The sequence below is a fragment of the Bombus terrestris genome, chromosome 3, assembly GCF_910591885.1.
Source record: "Bombus terrestris chromosome 3, iyBomTerr1.2, whole genome shotgun sequence".
Classification (NCBI taxonomy): Eukaryota; Metazoa; Arthropoda; class Insecta; order Hymenoptera; family Apidae; genus Bombus; species Bombus terrestris.
Genome location: NC_063271.1, coordinates 8505261 through 8523849, shown reverse-complemented (window position 1 = coordinate 8523849; position 18589 = coordinate 8505261). Strand labels below are relative to the sequence as shown.

General features: G+C 31.9%; 2 protein-coding genes and 1 long non-coding RNA gene across 6 annotated transcripts in view; 2 read left to right on the top strand and 1 right to left on the bottom strand.

Annotated features, from left to right (window-relative positions):
• Positions 1–10706, bottom strand: part of LOC125384690 — a 127180-nt gene extending 116474 nt beyond the window's left edge. Inside the window, exon 1 of the long non-coding RNA XR_007223364.1 lies at positions 10344–10706. This is a non-coding gene — a long non-coding RNA (uncharacterized LOC125384690). The remainder of the gene's footprint in view (positions 1–10343) is intronic.
• A 66-nt stretch (positions 10707–10772) lies between these two features.
• LOC100649802 (trichohyalin) lies at positions 10773–14468 on the top strand. Of its 3 annotated transcripts, none has more exons than XM_048404163.1 (3): positions 10773–11009; positions 11282–12538; positions 14390–14468. In XM_048404163.1, exons 2-3 carry the CDS (start codon positions 11313–11315, stop codon positions 14391–14393), a joined length of 1230 nt encoding a protein of 409 aa, XP_048260120.1. In that variant the 5' UTR covers positions 10773–11009; positions 11282–11312; the 3' UTR covers positions 14394–14468. The 3 variants fall into 3 exon arrangements, with proteins under 3 accessions (XP_048260120.1, XP_012176440.1, XP_003394500.1); XM_012321050.3 differs by lacking the exon at positions 14390–14468 and adding an exon at positions 12657–12711; XM_003394452.4 differs by lacking the exon at positions 14390–14468 and having other exon boundaries at positions 11282–13558.
• Positions 14469–14704: 236 nt separating this feature from the next.
• On the top strand, positions 14705–18557 carry LOC100649918 (WD repeat-containing protein 3). Of its 2 annotated transcripts, none has more exons than XM_012321051.3 (14): positions 14705–14877; positions 14954–15163; positions 15233–15430; positions 15511–15675; positions 15759–15964; positions 16062–16194; positions 16271–16461; positions 16532–16727; positions 16809–17036; positions 17118–17387; positions 17459–17701; positions 17782–17945; positions 18027–18249; positions 18323–18557. In XM_012321051.3, exons 1-14 carry the CDS (start codon positions 14707–14709, stop codon positions 18485–18487), a joined length of 2763 nt encoding a protein of 920 aa, XP_012176441.2. In that variant the 5' UTR covers positions 14705–14706; the 3' UTR covers positions 18488–18557. The 2 variants fall into 2 exon arrangements, with proteins under 2 accessions (XP_012176441.2, XP_003394501.2); XM_003394453.4 differs by having other exon boundaries at positions 16059–16194.
• Positions 18558–18589: the final 32 nt, after the last annotated feature.

Sequence of the window (18589 nt, the reverse complement as noted above, 5' to 3'; positions counted from 1 at the left end):
CGGAAGTCGAGATTGTCGTATATTAATTGCAAGTGCGTGCAGCACGAACGTAGTAGCGTACTTTACAACTACAAATGGCACACTATATCATATCCAAATAAGGAGGAATCGTCGTCCTTTAAGAACTTCTTAACGTGGAGTTCACATATGACGAAACACGAAATAAAGGAAAAAATAGAACGAAGGTAATATCTTAATATTGTGGAGGATCATGTAAATGACTAGTAATATAAGAAATACATAAACGAATTAGCTACGTTGATGTTTTTATAGCAAAATATCTAATGAAGGAAATAAACGTACGCTAAAAAATAATTATTCGTTATACGTCGAATAACCTTAAGAATTGCATTCCTCTTCAATCTAAATTAATAAAGAAACTGTTTCCGAATTGTATATTTACATTTTCTTCAGAAAGTTATAACACAAAATGAAGAAAAATGATCATAATGGAGAATCTTTCATGAAGAAGCAACATTTCGTACTTTCAATCCAATAAAATTATATTACAAGCGTAAAAAAAAAGTTAACGAATGGAAAGCAGTAATTTAAAATTCTCGTAATACAACTTTTGCAAATCCAATAGTCTAAATGACATCTACAACCCTCTCTATACGTTTCCCTTAGTGATTCAGCACAACCAATGAACAAATCTCAAATCTCCATCATCGCTGGAATTACTTTACTGTAATAGCAAGTGTTATGCTGCAAATTGACACTGATAGATAAAAAAATGAATACCTCTGGACCACACACAGTTTTAGACATATTATTATCATTTCAGCTGTGTAATTCAATCATTTTCTCTATCTTTTTTTGGAACTCTTTCGCGTATCGAGCGTCAGACAACCTTTTTCTGAAATTCGAGTAAAAAGATATCGTTTGCCGTACCAAAATCTTTACCGTACAAAGTAAATATTATTTAGTTACAAATCTCTGAATTCCATTTCTTTAAAATTAGAATTTCACTTCCTTTGAATTTAAAAACACCTGTCCTTTGTACGTTTCATTAACAATTCTTAAATTTATCGTACGAATTTTCTATTTTTACAAACACGAAAAGAGTATACAATCTTCTCAACTCTTACTTTGTTATATAAAGAAGCTCAAAGAACTCAACTACTTCAGAATGTCGATAAACCTAAATGTAACTTTAATTTACATTTTGATCGACAATTGCTGGATTTCAATCCGATACTTATCAAACGTTGTACGGTTCTACGTATTTGCCTTAACTCAAATGCTCTGTTCTCGTACGCGTAAAAACCATTATCTTTCATCGGCAATTTCTCATTTCCTACACTATCATCAAAATCATCTAATCGAAATAAATATACATGCGTGTTAACCCAATGTAAATTAATTCGACAGACGATTAAACATTGAAAATACCGAAATATTAATATCGATCATGCGATTCACATCCGTTAACATCGAGCGAACGGTTCACAACGATTCGCGTCGATTAAGATCGGTGAAACGGTACTGCGGTAACAAAACGAAAGTCATTCGGCGTTAAAACACTAATTTAATTTGAACCGAGACCCGGCCGACATGCCGCGAACAGCTTTCGATTAAATTAAGGACCATCTGTAACACCGGATCCCTTCGATCAATCCCACGAAGACGGACTGTTTACAGAGTATATACCTGGAAGGACGAATGCGTGTCACGATTTCTATCGTGATGGACCACCAAATAAAACGCGATGAAGCGGCGGCTGATCCGCGGCGTTTGTATAGCGAATCATTTGAAAAACCACCGTGACGATGGCCTTCCACACACGAGACACGAAACCGCATCAGAGACGCGTGACGATGAGAAGAGCCGAGAAAACGAATAGCGGAAGATAGACGTAGAGAGAGAAAAAGAGGCGAAGAGAGAAAAAAGAAGGAAGAAAAAGGACAGGCCAAGTGAGACGATGGTGATGATGAAGATCGGCGACCGACGGAGAAAATGAACCACGAACCATCGGGCCTGCACCTCACCCCTTCTTAAATCGTGTGCACACACAATCACCTCTCGCGGCGAACTCGGGGTGTCGAGCGAGCTGGCCAACTCCTATATTATTATCTGCTTCTAATGCCAGCGGCATTGTGTCAGCGGGAGACAGTGGCGCGGATGAAAGGAGACTTGTCTGTGAAAAAACGGCAAAAACGTAGCATCGAACCGACAGAAAACATGGAAACGCGCACGACGACCTCTCAACGTCCTTTTCAACGGTACAACTCTCTTCTCTTCTATTCAACGATTCGATCTATCTCTGCTCGCGTTTTACCCTCTACCCTTCTATCGCTTCGTCACTGTTTTTCTCTCTACACGTCACTGCCATCCTTGCTTCTATACTAACACGCCATTCTGCTCTAATTTGTACATCGGCAAGAGGCTGAAATAGGCCGCTGTTCAAGTTGGAGTTTGATAAAAATTTAGATAAGCAGGTTCGTTGCTAACATCTGCGTTTATGTTAGCGGTTAGAGATTAGAAGGAATATCGTAAGAGAAAATTAGATAGTACGCGTAGAATAAAATGTACTTTGAGATTAATTTTAGGTGATGTTGAGCGAGCACACCTTTCTTTAGGCTGCAGGATCGCGTGTTCTTCGTGCCTTGTCTTTATCTTATTGTCATAGTTTATACGTATGTGTGTACCTATGTCATAACAAATATTCGAATCCTTCGTCGCGTTCTAGATACTTTTCTTCGTTTACTAAACGTTATAATCGGCAGATTATTTGGAATATTTGACATGCTTTTTCACGTCGTGTGCACTCTATAATTAACTTAGTTATGACATAATATATGTGTGAGAAAGATAGACACAAGATGTGTAACATTGACAGCTAAATATAAAGAAAGATAATGTACTTGTTCAAGCAAACTTGTTCAAGGTAAAAAAGAAATTATTTCGTTTTACTTGCAAGGACTACCTAATTCAAGGACATGATTTTTACCTGCTCACATCATTCAGAAATGTTCTGATTTTCCAACTGAAAGGAAGCGTGGCGAATTTTATTAATTTTTCTATGTTGAGAATCTTCAGAACGTAAAAGAAGATAAATGATTTAAAATTAGTTAAATGAAAAGCACAATTTGCTAACTGAATAACATACGTAATTAGATGTTTCATAATTTTTAAAAAATCAAAATGAATCTATCGTCTACAATAAGGCGTTTTCTATTAAATATGTTCAACGCAGCATACCGATTTCTATTTCTATATACATAATAAATTATTCGACATTAGATAGTACGAATTAAAAGTTTTCCCACATGCGAAACGGGAATTCTAAGGAGAAACTCTGACTACAAAATTGATTGTGGAAATGAGACTTCCTTGCTTCGTGCAATTCAATTTCGATTACATTTAAGTATCTTGAAATGATCAATAACGAAGCATCAATCTCAATCCGAAAGACAGTCCGAAGAAAAGGTACGGTCAGCGCTTCTTGATTGCTCATGCCAGTATACAAATCAGCACGACAATGCGTACTACACTTACGAGAAATATTATTCTACATAGTTGAATGAAATGTTATTAACATCGCTGTGTGTAATGAAGACATACTAATGTCGCACAAACATGTCGATAATCAATATCGACAATTTCGCTGCAATTTCTATTAGTTTCCTTATTATTTCCGCAACGTGAACGAATAAACCTACGTACGTTATGTTAATCACGCACCTTACCGTTTTTTTATTTTTCTCTTTCTATCGAACTTTTGATGGCTTCGATCGAAAAAGATACCACGAGTGTGCTACTTTAATTTCGTAATAACGCGTATACGATTTTATTTATAATTACAAGGAATGCGATGCGCGAAGAGTCACGTCGAAATAAGTCGCGAAGATAGAATAAAATTTGTTCGTACAATGTCTTCTTTTCGACAAAATGAAAGTTAAAAGTTTATTTACCAAGTATATGTGAATTTAACTAATCACCGACAGAATAAACCCGAACAATCAAGAATCGGTCAGTCTGCTTGTGAAAATAAGCGAAAAGTGTAATCGTTTAAAACTTCATCTTGGAGGGAATTGAATTTGAACGTGTTCAGTGAAGAATTAGATAGGAGATTCCATCTACCAAATTGACCAAGCAGTTTTCAAGCAATGTGATCGGTTCGAAAAACGCTATTTTCAGTAAAACGACCACATAACCGTGGAAATGTAGGATATCATCAACTACGTTGCTATACAAAATTTTTGTGTGAAATTTTCTGAAGATAACTATCGTAGCTTTGAATGAAAATATTTTTAGAAAATCAATTTCTGTTATTTTACTCGTTGCTATAACACGCATATTGCCACACATTAACTGCTAAACACGTGGATTTCGCTCAAAGCGAACAGGTTTAAACAGAAATTTTAACTCATTAATAGCTTCTGTACGCACAACCTCGTTAAGCTGGATAAATATAAGAGAAGAAACAATAAAATATTAACTTTGGCCTTCTTTTTGTGTAACAACCGACTAAAGTAGCTACTTGCAACTAACAAACTCGTTAGTACGTTGCCATGTTCTTTGCGGTGTCTTTTTACAAAGCAATTGGTATAGCAGGTTATCAAAAGGAAATTATACGGCATATGAAGAGAATTTTTTCTTTTGCAACTCGTACCATGCACGGAGAGAATGCAATGCTGTTTGTCTACCATATTCTCGACCTGTCTACTGTTGAATCGACACGCTGTATATCCACTTTCTTGCAAGAACTTCGAAAGAAACTTCGAAGGAAACTGAAACTGACTGACTTCGGATAAAACGTCGTAAGAAAACTCTTACTTTGCTTCGAATGCGACTTAATCGAATGGAATTAAATGACATACATACTGTAAATCAGTGCTATTTTATCCTGTGCTACTCTCTTCCATGAAATAAATAAAATTTTCATAGAATCACCTTATGTTAGTGTTTATGGGATATCGAATACGCCTTCTCGTTAATTTGCGACGAATTAATTTGCAATAAAAGAACACAAGTTCGGCATATTTTGGCAATATTTAGTTTCATCCGTATTGTATCTATTTTGCATTGTATGATGCATTCGATTTTGATATTTTGATATATATGTTGCTTATAACTGCACGATGTAATGCAAATCCGGGAAGATCGGATTAATCGATCCTGAAAAATTCAGTTAGAACTACGCCACTCATTTAGCAATATACATGCAGATAGATCATCGAACAATTTATTTGTCCGTATGTTTAAATGATCCTAATTTTTGTCTTGGCTTCTTCGTGCGTCGAATCTACTTTGCGTTCTAGTGAATTCATTTCTGACATATTCGACGTGTCTCAAAACAAATCCAATATTCCATATTATCTATCTAACTGTATGATATAATGGAAATCCAGGAAGACTGAATTAATCCTGAAAAGCTCAGCTAGAACGATGCAATTAACAACATACACGCAGGTAGGCTTCGCATGATGCAGCGTATTTACGATGCATATATTCATCGTACAGCGAGGAGAGTGCGTTGGAAGGGTGGTAGAATCCGCAACGAGAACGGAAGACAAGAGGACGCATCGAGGCCGACAAAACGAAATGTTTGGCCGGGAAAGAAGAAGCCGGCGGGTATAATGGATATCTTTATTATCGGATGGAGAAGGCAAAGCCGATGGCAGTCAGTCCAAAGTGGTCGTAGTATCGTCCCAACGACGACGTTCCGCTATGGCAGGCCAACAGAACTTCGGTCCAATTGGTCTACCCTCCCTCCCCGACATAAATATTGATGAAAACGATACATTTATACGCGAACGACAAGTCCGTCCGCGGAGAAAAAGCCGAGAGATTTATTGGGACGCGGCCTCGCGACGACAGCCATTTCTGCGCCGATCATACATCAAGCAGAGCCTCCAGGCCAATCTCCGATGGCGGAGAAGCCGATGCTCATGTGATTCCTGTTTCTAGACCGATCCACGTACGATTCGTTAGAGAGTGTCGTTTCGGGCAGATTTTTTAAATGCCCCCGCCAGACCAGATTCGATCGTTTATCGCTCTAACTTTCCTTTCTTCGGCATCGAGCTTTGTCCAACGATCCCCCGCTCCTACGACCTTTGCTTTTTATCACGCGCTATATAACCCTCTTAACGGACTAATGTCCTGTTAAAAAGTTTCAACTTTCGGCCGATTATTAGCCGTGCTGTTTGTATTCAGCTTGAGAAGAAACAAACGGATTCCTTTGGTCAGCATTGTAAAGAAGTATACCGATGAGATGGTGAACCGAAAAGACAATAACATTATACTAGTGCTGTTCTTCATAGAATCTATAACGATAACTAATTTTAGCATTATGTATTGTTAATCGCAATAAATAGTCATTTAACTTAACTCTACTGCGTTTTCTCAGTCGTTTTTTTAATGTATCGTATTTTTCTAAAATTAAAGGATATCTCAAGCTTAAGATAAATATAATGCCTTGTAGCATTAAGTTTTGTGTACTGGATCTAGAACCCTAAAACGTTAAGATTCTTTCAATCTAGAATACTGTTAATTTTTTTCCGTCTTAACATTAAAACTGACGAAAAATTAGTAGAAAATTAGTAAAAAGACTGTCGAAACCTCTGGAAATATTTGTACATCAGTGAAAAAACTCGTTTGTAAATCTCTTGCCTATTTGTCACGTTATTACCATGTATAAATTTCCAATCGACGAATAAGTAACTATACTATCGATTGTTATAAATAAAACGAAAAAGAACTACCAAATACAATCCTTAAAATATTGTGTAAACGTTTAATTACGATGATTAGTTATATCGTGTTAAATATCTTCTAATTAAAAAGATATTCGATTAGACTGATGCAACGATTGTAAAAAAAAGACAAAACAAGTTGCCGATTGTGTTTAGGAACGCTCCTTTTCCTTCACTTGCGAGCATGTTTTGTAAGCATCATTAGAACCGGTTCCCTCGAACACGTGGCGTCGAATGAAACGTGCCAGGGAATTATTTAAGGCCTTAGTCTTGCTAATTTAATAGCAAGGAGTACCGCAAAAAGAATATTTAGAAAGGAAGAACGGTGCGAGCAGGATCGACCACTACACGCGTTAAATTTGATTTACGCGCATCGATGATGTATCAGTTTCGTATCACGACTGATAATCGTCAAGGATGATTAAAATCTCTATAGTTTAATGTATCATTTTACAACTACGTATATCGTGTCTCTGTCGCGTTTGGAAGCTCAAATTTTTTAACAAGCAAACACACTTGTGATTTTGCTTCCTATGAAAATAAATACAAATATTATTTGCCAACCTACCATCGATCAAAATCATAAATCTTATGAACGATGGTGCACGTAATAATTGTCAATTGAAAACGATAAACATGGCACTATTAAATTGCAAGTTTTGTGAAAGAAAAGTAAACTAAAAGCAAAGTTTTCATCTAACCTGAGAGGCTGACAATTTTAAAATTATTAATAACTTATAAATGTATTAATAATTTCAAAAAATTTTGTAATTTCCCTTCGGAAATCTCTTTCAGTATTTATATTGTAACATCATATACTTTTTGTCAGATGTAACATTAACGTATAATTTACAATACTAACGCCATTATACACATGCATACATACACACACATACGTATATTATAGATAAAGTTTTGAACTACTGACGCGCCATCTCTCGTAAATATATCATTGATACCGATTACGATGCAACCGATCACCTCACCGAGAATGTTTTCTTACGTCGGGATCCCTGAACAAGCAAGGGACCAGCCCCCTTTATTGGATTTAGTCCCCTAATGATTTTGTCAAGCCAAGATGAAAAGAACCTGCCAACATTCCGCCGTGACTCGTTCTGCATTCGAATTTGGCGCTGTAACCACGCTTGGTTAACCGGCGGGGATCCCCTCGTAAATTACGCTTCACGGATCGTAACCCATCACCTAACGCAATTATCCGCGAGAAACAGTTGACAGGGGAATAATTTTCTTAATGTCATTTAATTTCAATTTTGTATCACAATTTTTTATTCACCACTACTCTTATGAATTACTTCTTATGATTTACAATTAATCATGCCACTTTTAACCTATTAACAAGGAAGATCGAGTTGACTCGTCATTCGAATCCAAATCCCTAGAAGATATCAACATTTTTATTGATAAGTCGTCGTATCATTTCCATCAAAAATAAATTGTGTCGTATTTATATTTGTAAACATTAAAATCGATACGATTGAAATTAATTTATATTTAACATATTTTCTACGAATATTTAATTTTGTTACTTGTATTAATTCTATCAACCCTACGATTATAGAAATTGCTGGTTAAGAAATGACCTGCTTAATAGGTTATGAGCTGTCATTTTTTCTAGCTAAAAGTGATTAGAAAATATGCACACATTAAATAAATTCTTTGAAAATAAATATTATTCTCTAGATTGTACAAAATAATTTTTTGTAAATTTTGACAATCATTTGCGAAATTTTCACTCTGTAAGTTATATCTTAAAAGATAAACATACTTTCTAAGAATAGCTGCACTTATGCTCAATTTGTAGCTAAACGAGGTAACTATGTTTATTTCAAAAGTAAGAGACACAATTTTTTATTATTAAGAAAAAGTAGATAAATATTAATCAAGACATAAAGGTTCAATTATTTCCTCAAATACCGCATGTTATCGTATAGTATATAGAGTATCGAACATTGGATCTCTCGCTATTACGCGAAACTAATAAATCTTTCTCGCGATAGATACATACGTATCGTTCCTTTCTTATACAGCTACGTTCCCTCGTTCCAGGAACGGAACCCTCGATCATACACCATTAATTATCAACACAATGCATGAGGATTAGGTTTTTCTGAAGCGTGGACCGCCGAAAACGAACGTGCTCCAGGCGCATCTCCGCACGTCACCGGACGTCAACTTTAAATGGAAATGTCTTAATTATCAGAGCACGTAGCGGCCAACAAAAACATTATCCGCTTCTGAATCGTCCCACCGCGACGCTATATGTATGTCCGCGATGGTAAAGTAAGATTCTCATATGAAGAGAAGACGTTCGAATATTGGTGACATTTATTGATAGAGCTGAACGAGCATTGCCAACAATACGCAACAATAGATGAAAGATTGAACGAAAAATTCTCTATCAGCGACAATTTAATCTAGCGATTTTCAATCTTTCTTATCTCATGCTAACTAACCTAACTAAATTGCTAACTAAACTAATTATTATAATATAATCAAGACATCCACATTAGACAGTTAGTGTTTTGGTCGTTGTCATTTCTTTATTTGACGACCTAAGAGAAAAGAAGATCAATGGTCCTAACTAAATATGTACTTAGTTAGGTATTGCATGTCTTAAAAATTCTCGCGGCACTCCTGTGGTCCTCTCGCGGCACACTGGTTGAAAATCGTTGATCTAACCCAAACTTAATCCTAGTTGGTTAGTAAAGTACGTGTTTTCATGCAAATTGATATTTTTGAGAATATTATTTAAAAAGTGAAAACTCAATGGAAAATTACTTCACTCTCCAAATATTATACAAAGCATTATGGTTTGAGTATTTTATATATTTTTTTCGTATATTTCATATGTGTGTTCTGTGCAATTTTGCACCTTCAAATTTCCTATGAATCTATAGAAATCCGCAGTCTACTTAGTAATATTAAATAAAGAAACAGACTCTGGGGCATAATCATATTTCACTCAAATAAGAAATATTAATAGCTATTTTCACGTAATTGAGTTTCACGATGTAGAAATGGATATGTACATAGATGCGAAAATGAAACAAGTAATAAATGTATAGCAAATATATATGTGAAAAAGACAAATTCCAATGAACTAAAATTTTGTATAAAATTTATAAATGTGAAAGAAACTAATGAATTATAAGAATAATGAATTGCATTCTTCGTATTTTGGCGATTAATGACCTCTAAGATAAATTTTAAAAATAACCTCTTTCAACTTTAATAGTAATTTTCAATTTTGTTTTTTCATAAATTTCATTAGGGAATCTCTATCCCCTAATTCCAATGTTCGTATAAAATATATTAACAATAGAAGCAACGTATAAAATATTAATTCATCTAGAATATTAATAAATGTTCATAGATATAAAGTTCTACGTACTTATACGTAGATTGCGGATTTTTGTGCATTTATGTAGAATTTGAAGATGCAAAAATGCACAGAATGTATATAATATACAAGAATATATGATATACATATATATAGTAGTATAGTATATGTAGTATAGTAATAGTAACTTCCATTTCTTTGTATTCGTAAAAATATAAATTCGCATAGAAATCCACAATCTACTTATAACATGTAAACTAAACATAACAAAAATATTTACTCACGAATCATTCTGGCAAATCTGATAACTACATAGCCTTAACAATATATAAAATATCACTTCTCACAAACTTAAATTCGACGAAAAATGCTTAAACTCATTAATGTCTTTGCGGAAAACACTCGTCAATTGCAAATATTCACGGAATTGAATTACGCAATTGAATTACGCGATTGAATTATAATATCGAATACAATAGCGTCATATTTTCGACCGAACGCGCGAAACTAAAATAACTGATCTGCGCATACGCACTCTATTTCGATATCTTTCCTTTTTTAAATCATTTTTAGTGATTGGTCAATTCATTTCAATACTTATACGATCTATACGGAAAACATTGGCTGCTTTTTCAGAACGACAAGAATTAGCCAATGGTTGTTTCTACTTTTTGCGCAAGTGCAGCTAGCGCAGTCAATGCGAATAAACCTAATGTCGACCGACGTGGATAGACGAACAGCAAGTAGCACGACGTGCAAATTAATTCCGTGCAGAGTTAAACAGTCAAATTTATGGCTACTGATCTGTTCTATCGACTATATCGCATTAACATGTGACACAGAGGAAAATGATAACGGTTGAAAGTCTGCGATCTGCAGCAAAAATGAATATGTTCTAAACGCTTGCAGCAGCATCTTTGAATCAGCTGTCATAAGCAGACGATGCACAGGTAAAGTTTATAGTTTGATACTACATTTTCTAAATTTAATATTCTTTACCAATGAAAATACAATTTCTAATTATTCTTATAGAAATTTTAACATAAATGCTATGTACTTCGATTCGATATCTTTTAAATAAATATTTTAAGTATTCTGAACATTATAAATTTCTCACATTATATACCATTTACATATCTTATCTACATATCAATGTAATTTTTAAATTTATTACAGATAAATTTGTTTTTAGTCTAGTTTATTTGTTTCTTAAATATTTCAGTATCTGATGCCATTTATTGGATTGTAAGGTCATGGAATTGACTGAAACTAGTGTACAGATAAGAGATTGTTCCATTGACTTTATTCCTGTTTACATTAAACAAGAGAATGATGAACATGAGACGGATTTTAATGATATTGAAATAATTAATGCAGCTCAAAATTTTTGTTCTATTGAAATTAAAGAAAGCAAAGGATGTGGTACAATTAACAACAATGAAGAATCAAATATAAACAACAAAAGCAATACACAAAATACAAATAATTTAAACAATCCAAACTCAGCATTAAATATTACACAACAAAATGAAACCTGTAATATCAATGGTATTTTAAATAGTTCAGTGTATTTGCAAAATTTGGATTATGAAAATATAAATATAGAAATACAAAAACCAACGAATCAAATAGCTGAAGTTTTTATTAATCAAAATGAACAAATACAAACAACCAATTATAATGTTTCAACAGTTACAATACCAAGTGAACTATTAGGACTAAATCTTAATATAAAAAAGGAAAATGAATTAGATCAAGAAACAGTTTATACTACAGAATGGTTGTGCAATGTAAATAATGAAACTGATCTTCGATTAAAAGTTTCAAAAAATACCAAGGATAGGATTCAAGAAGTTCCTACTGACATTGATGATACAATAACATTATTGAACAAACACAAAGATCAAACATTAGAGAATGCTAATAATATAAGAACCAAGGAAAGTAAACCTGAAAAACCTAAAAGACAATTGAAAATAAGATCAAACTCGTTACAAGATTATAAAGAAAAGTTACGAAGAAAAGCAGAGTGCATGAGAGAAAAAAGGAAAAAATTATATGAACAAGAAAGTGAAGAACAGCGGCAACAGAGATTAGCAAAGGAGGCAGCAAAAAGACGAGAAATGAGAATGTATTATGAAACACCAGAGCAAAGAAGAAAAAGATTAGATGCAGAAGCTGCAAGGAAAAGAGAGTACAGAATGTACAATGAAACACCTGAAGACAGAAGAAAAAGGTTAGATCGTGAAGCAGAAAGAAGAAGAATGAAAAGGCTTTCACTGTATGCTAGTGAAACTCCTGAACAAAGAAGAGAAAGATTAAATAGAGAATCAGCGAAGAGAAGAGAGGCTCGACTTAACCAATATGCTAAAGAAACACAAGAAGAAAGAAAAGAAAGATTAAAGAGAGATGCTTTGAGAGTTAGAGAAATGAGATTTACTAGATCTGCTATTGAAACAGAAGAGGAGCGCAAACAAAGGTTAGTAAAAGATGCTCTTCGAAAAAGGGAGGTAAGAATGCATGGACGTCATTCGGTGAATAATAATTTCACTGAACTTCAAACGGTTCGCAATTTTGAAGAATTAAACAATGTGCAGATAAAGGAGAATCCTGATAATAAATTGGGAGGTCATTACTTAAGTAACTGGATGATGTGGTTCCAAAATTCATTAGTCCAACCTGTTCATGTTGAAGAACAAATCATCAAATCTCAATCAGAAAGTAATGGATAAAAAATTTGTATAATAAATTTTTAGTACTGTATATATTCTCTTTAAACATCTATACACGAAACATAAATCATGTAAGATGATTTGTACATATTATTTATACAATATCTATGCTTGAAATATAATAGCAAAATATAACATATTCTATGGCTGCATCAACATAATATTTAGAATATACACCATACATAAATAATGGTTCTTATATACTGTACAATTTTATTTTTAATATTTATATACTTTACAATCAAGTACGATTATGTTATCATATATTGTTAAGAATGTAAAAACTTGTTATTTACTATATTTATTAATGTAAGATAAAATTCAATGACTAATGAATACTATAAACATTTGAAACGTTTAATATCATTAAACTTTGTATCCTAAAAATTACAAAGTATATTCAAAAGTTTTACTATTTTGAAAGATGTACAAAATATGATAAAATTATTGCATTGTTATTCTATTATTTAATATAAATAACAAAAAAGAATTTATTAATGTATTAAAATTGTAAAGAATTAGAATGATACATTTGTGTGAGATAAAAAAAATACATACTTCTTAACAGTGCCTTTTTGTTCACTGTTCTACAAAAGCAATTTCTAATGTGATTCAAACTATTTATACATATGTATATATCATTTAATTATGAATGAATGATTCTGATGAAAATATGACTACTTCTTAAACTATACATACATTGTCATGCGACTTTCCTACAAGTTCCTTTATATGGAATAAAATAAGATAATATCGTTATCATAAAATTTTGTTTCATTAATAATCTTATTTTCCTTTTCTAATCTTCTTCTCTGTCTCTTATGTTTAAAATTTATTATTAATTAATGGGTGGCCCAGCCAAATGGTTTAACCTAAATATCTGCCTTATTTATTACTGTATGAAAAAAGTTCTCAGGATAAAGTTACACTATTTCAAGGGTCACAAATAACAACAAAAATAGTTTTCTCTCATGGTCATCTTTTTACGAGATTTAAAGACAATCAGTAATTCTTTAAATAAAAATACATATTTATTTTTCGATATTCTTGCAGAATATAAAAAGACAAATTCGACGATTTTCATTACCATATCGTTCCCACTATTTAATCTTGAGATATTTGCATCAAAAATAAACATGTGTAATGTTTAATTGTTCAATAGACAAATGTTAAAATTAAAAAATTCCAATTTCTCAGAATTTATTAATTTTTGCATGTTCAATTTATAACCCAAGGTATTAATTAACATTACTCTTATTGAAAGTTATAAGCAAATTTCAAAAATCGTCCAATCTAAGAACAACGATACGCTATAACCATCTAGCGGTGAAAAGGTGGAACTAATCTCTTTATGATGAAATTAAAAAATCAAATTTCTCTGTCTATAAGGCGAATCCATGACCTGTTCAGAAATTAAATTAATGTTTTAATTCTCAGAAATCATCTTTGTCTAATATTATTCCGACTATCTATATAATTAATTAATTACATTACATTACATTAATGTAAAGTGCTCTATTTGAACATATTTTTTGCATCGTGCACCATCTATCAGCGAGTCAGTAATACTAACAAGACGTACATTTTTTAACTGGCAGATAGACCATGTGGTTTACGATCCTTGGCTGTATGTGATATCATGAACGCCGTGGTATATGCCGACTAGTGAGTTTATAACCTATATTATAAACTAAATATTTTTAGAGCAATCAAAATTAAATTGATATTTTAAAAAATAAGTTTGGATCATTCGATAAACATTTTAATATAATATCATTGATCGTAAAATTTTTTAAAATAAATACTGTGCATTTACTATATAAAAAATAGATAAGAGAATAAGTGAATAAATGTTGACATTTTTTCATAGTTAAATGAATAAAATTAATATATATATTTGATATATAAATAAAAAATGGGTTTAACAAAACAATATTTGAGATATGTACCAGCTGGGAATTTAAATATAATTATTAGTTCTTCCTGTAATGTTGTTTTTGTAACATTGCAAGAACAAGAAGGTAGATTTGTAGCAGTTGGAGCATGTGAACATGTTTTTATATGGGATTTACGCCTTGGAGAAAAGGTAAATTGTAAATCATTTTTAATTTATGTTCTTACAATAGATCATATTATAATTATCGAAATTTCTGATATTTCAGGTTCAGGTATTATCAGGTGAAAAAGTAAATGTAACATACTTAGCTGCATCTCCTAATAAACAACATATAGCAGTTGGTTATGCAGATGGTACTATAAAAATATTTGACTTAAAAACAGGAGAAAATACAAGTATATTTGTTGGTCATAGATCTGAAATTACAACTTTGATATATGATAGAGGAGGACATAGATTAGCATCAGGTTCAAAGGTAAAATAATTTAATAGAAGAAGCAGAGCATAAAAGTGCATGAAATAATTTTCAATTACATGTTTTCAGGATACAGATATTATTCTTTGGGATACTGTAGCTGAGACTGGTATATGTAGATTAACTGGACATAAAGGTGTAATAACAGATTTAGCATTCATGAAAGATCACAATATTATTATTAGTAGTAGTAAAGATACTTTTGTCAAATTTTGGGATTTAGATAATGAACATAATTTTAGAACTCTTGTTGGTCATAGAACAGAAGTAAATATAATTTTAAATATATATAATGATGGTTAATTTAATTACATAATATATTGATAACAATACTTCTATCATTTAAGGTTTGGGGTTTAGTTTTAATTAAAGATGATCAATATTTAATAACTGGTTGCAATGATAATGAACTACGTATATGGCAAATATCTTTCACTGAAGGTGAAGCTGTAGACTTTGATGTTAATTTACATGATTTAACTCTCGCTGATGATGCTGAAATCAGCAATGTGGTATATTCTCTTTTGATTTAATAAATATTTATATTTGGAATATATTTATTAGATTAGTATTTAATGAAAATATATTGTATTAGAAACATCCTTTAAAATGTGGAAAAGTTGGAAGTATACTAAGAAGTGGTCATGGAAGAGTTGCGTCTCTCAATGTTGATACTACTCATACAGTTATTGGATGTCATGGTTTGGACAATACCGTAGAATTATTTCAACTATTACCTGACACTAAAATAAAAGATAACATTCTTAAACGGTTACGAAAAGAAAGGAAGAAAGCAGAAAAGTATGCAAAGACATTTTTGTAGTATATTTGTAAAAACAAATGTTTTTTAAATATACAAATATCTTTTTATGTGACATTTTTATTTTTTTGATAGAAGTGAAGAAAATACAGAAACAAATTTCTCAGGAACACCAACTATAAAGGATGAATTCATACGTCTACCTTTTATCAAAGTATCTGCTAAAGCTAAAGGATTAAGTTTAGTTATGGGTAGAAGCGGTGAACTTAGAGTAAGTTACTATAAAAATCATCTCCTAAAATAATTAACAGTACTATTCAATCAATGTTTACATGTCATTATCTTAGGTATGTGTAGGATTAAATAATAATTCCATCGAATTGTATTCCTTATTTACGAAAGAAAAAAATACTGAAGTAAAACATTTAAGGTCAATAACAAATCATGGTCATCGCTCAGAAGTCCGTGCTATTTGTTTTAGTTCTGATAATTTAGCTTTTGCAACAGCAGCTGGTGATTCTGTGAAATTATGGAATAGGTATGGAAATAAAATTGACATAAACTTGTAAAATGATTTAGCAATTTCATAATAATTTTTATGATTCTAGACCAACTCTGGCGTGTTTAAGGACTGTACAATGTAATTATGCTTTAACAGCAATATTTGTACCAGGAGACAGACATTTAATTGTAGGTTTAAAAGATGGTACAATGCTAATAATTGATATTGCTTCGAGCGACATTTTAGAAGAAATTCCTGCACATTCTAAAGAACTTTGGAGTGTTACATTATATCCTGATAAGGTAACTTAATAATGTTCTTTATTATTTATAGTAACTTCATAATGGTATATAATTTCATGATTATTTTATATATGTTTATAGAAAGGAGTAGTTAGTGGTGGCGGAGATCGCACAGTAAAATTTTGGAATTTTGAACTTATTCAAGATCCTGATAGAGAAATAAAAGCGAAAGTTTTATCTGTTTTACACTCAAAAACTTTAAAATTGGAAGATAGTGTATTATGTGTAAAAATAAGTCCCAACGGCAGATTTATTGCAGTCGCATTACTTGATTCTACTGTAAAAGTCTTTTTCCTTAGTACATTTAAGGTAATTACATGAAAATATGCATATAATTTCTATAGTATTAAATAATGTGCGATATATTTAAAAACTTTGATATCATTTTAGTTTTTCGTTTCCCTCTATGGCCATAAATTACCAGTTTTGTGTATGGATATATCAAGTGATTCAACACTTATTGCTACTGGTTCTGCTGACCGAAATATAAAAATTTGGGGTTTAGATTTTGGAGATTGCCATAAATCGATGTTCGCTCATGATGACTCTGTATCAGGACTTTCATTCGTACCTAATACACATTATATTTTTACTTGTGGGAAGGATGGGAAAGTAAAACAATGGGATGCTGACAATTTTCAAAAAATTGTGACATTACAAGTAATACATTTTTTTTAAATATTTAGAAATTGTATGCTAACAATTACAACATTAGACATTTTTCTACTTAGGGGCATGCAGGTACAGCATGGAACTGTGCTGTTTCACCAAATGGACATTATGTTATTTCTTGTGGATCTGATAGAGTAGTTAGATTATATGAACGGACTTCAGAACCTTTAGTTCTCCAAGATGAAGAAGAAGAAGAACGAGAACGTCAAGAAAATGAATTAGCTACTGGAGAAACTACTCTTGTCCCAGGACAAAAACAACAGTCTTTACCTTCAAGAAAAACAGTATCCAGTGAAAAAGGGGTAAATATCAATAAATAAATTGAACATAAAAATTAATTCATTTAGGGCATCATGTATGATTCAATTTATATAATGTTTAGGCTGAATTGATATTAGAATGCTTAAATGTATCTAAAGAATACAATGAACAATTATCACAAGCAATAGCAGATAAACCACCTGCTATTCCTTTACAAATGCAAGCTTATAATTGTACAAATACAGAAGATTATTTATTAGAAATAATTAAACGAATTAGAGCAAGGTAAGAAATCTATATATAATGTGTATATATGTAGCGTAAATATGATAAAAATAAAATACACATAATAAATTAATTTTACAGTGATTTAGAAGAGACCTTACTATTACTGCCATATTCAGCTGCTTGTGAAATTCTTAAAATGCTTCCTACATTATTACAATCAGATTATCACACGGAATTAATTACAAGACTAGCATTATGTTTAGTTCAAGCTCACCATGGTCCAATTACAGCTACTCAAGAACTTTTACCTGTCATAGAAACTGTGAAAACACTTGCAATCAAAAAAGTTTCTGAACTAAGGGTAAAAGCATTTTTATTTTATAAATTTTACTTAAGTAATTATAAGAATATAAATTCAAAATTAATTCCTCTAGGATACAATTGGATTTAACTTATACGGAATGATGCATATGCAACGAGTTATTGAAGAGAAAGAAGAAATACAGCTTTTTAGAGATGCAACCCAAAGTAATAAACATAAAAATAAAATTAGAAGAAATAAAGAAAAGGCATTAAAAAGAGCAATTATGTCGTTATGAAACTTTTTACTTAATTACGATTAAAATATTTTGTAAATACTATTTTAATAAATATTAAAATAATTATGTATTTAACTGCGTTTATTATCACCACAATATTAT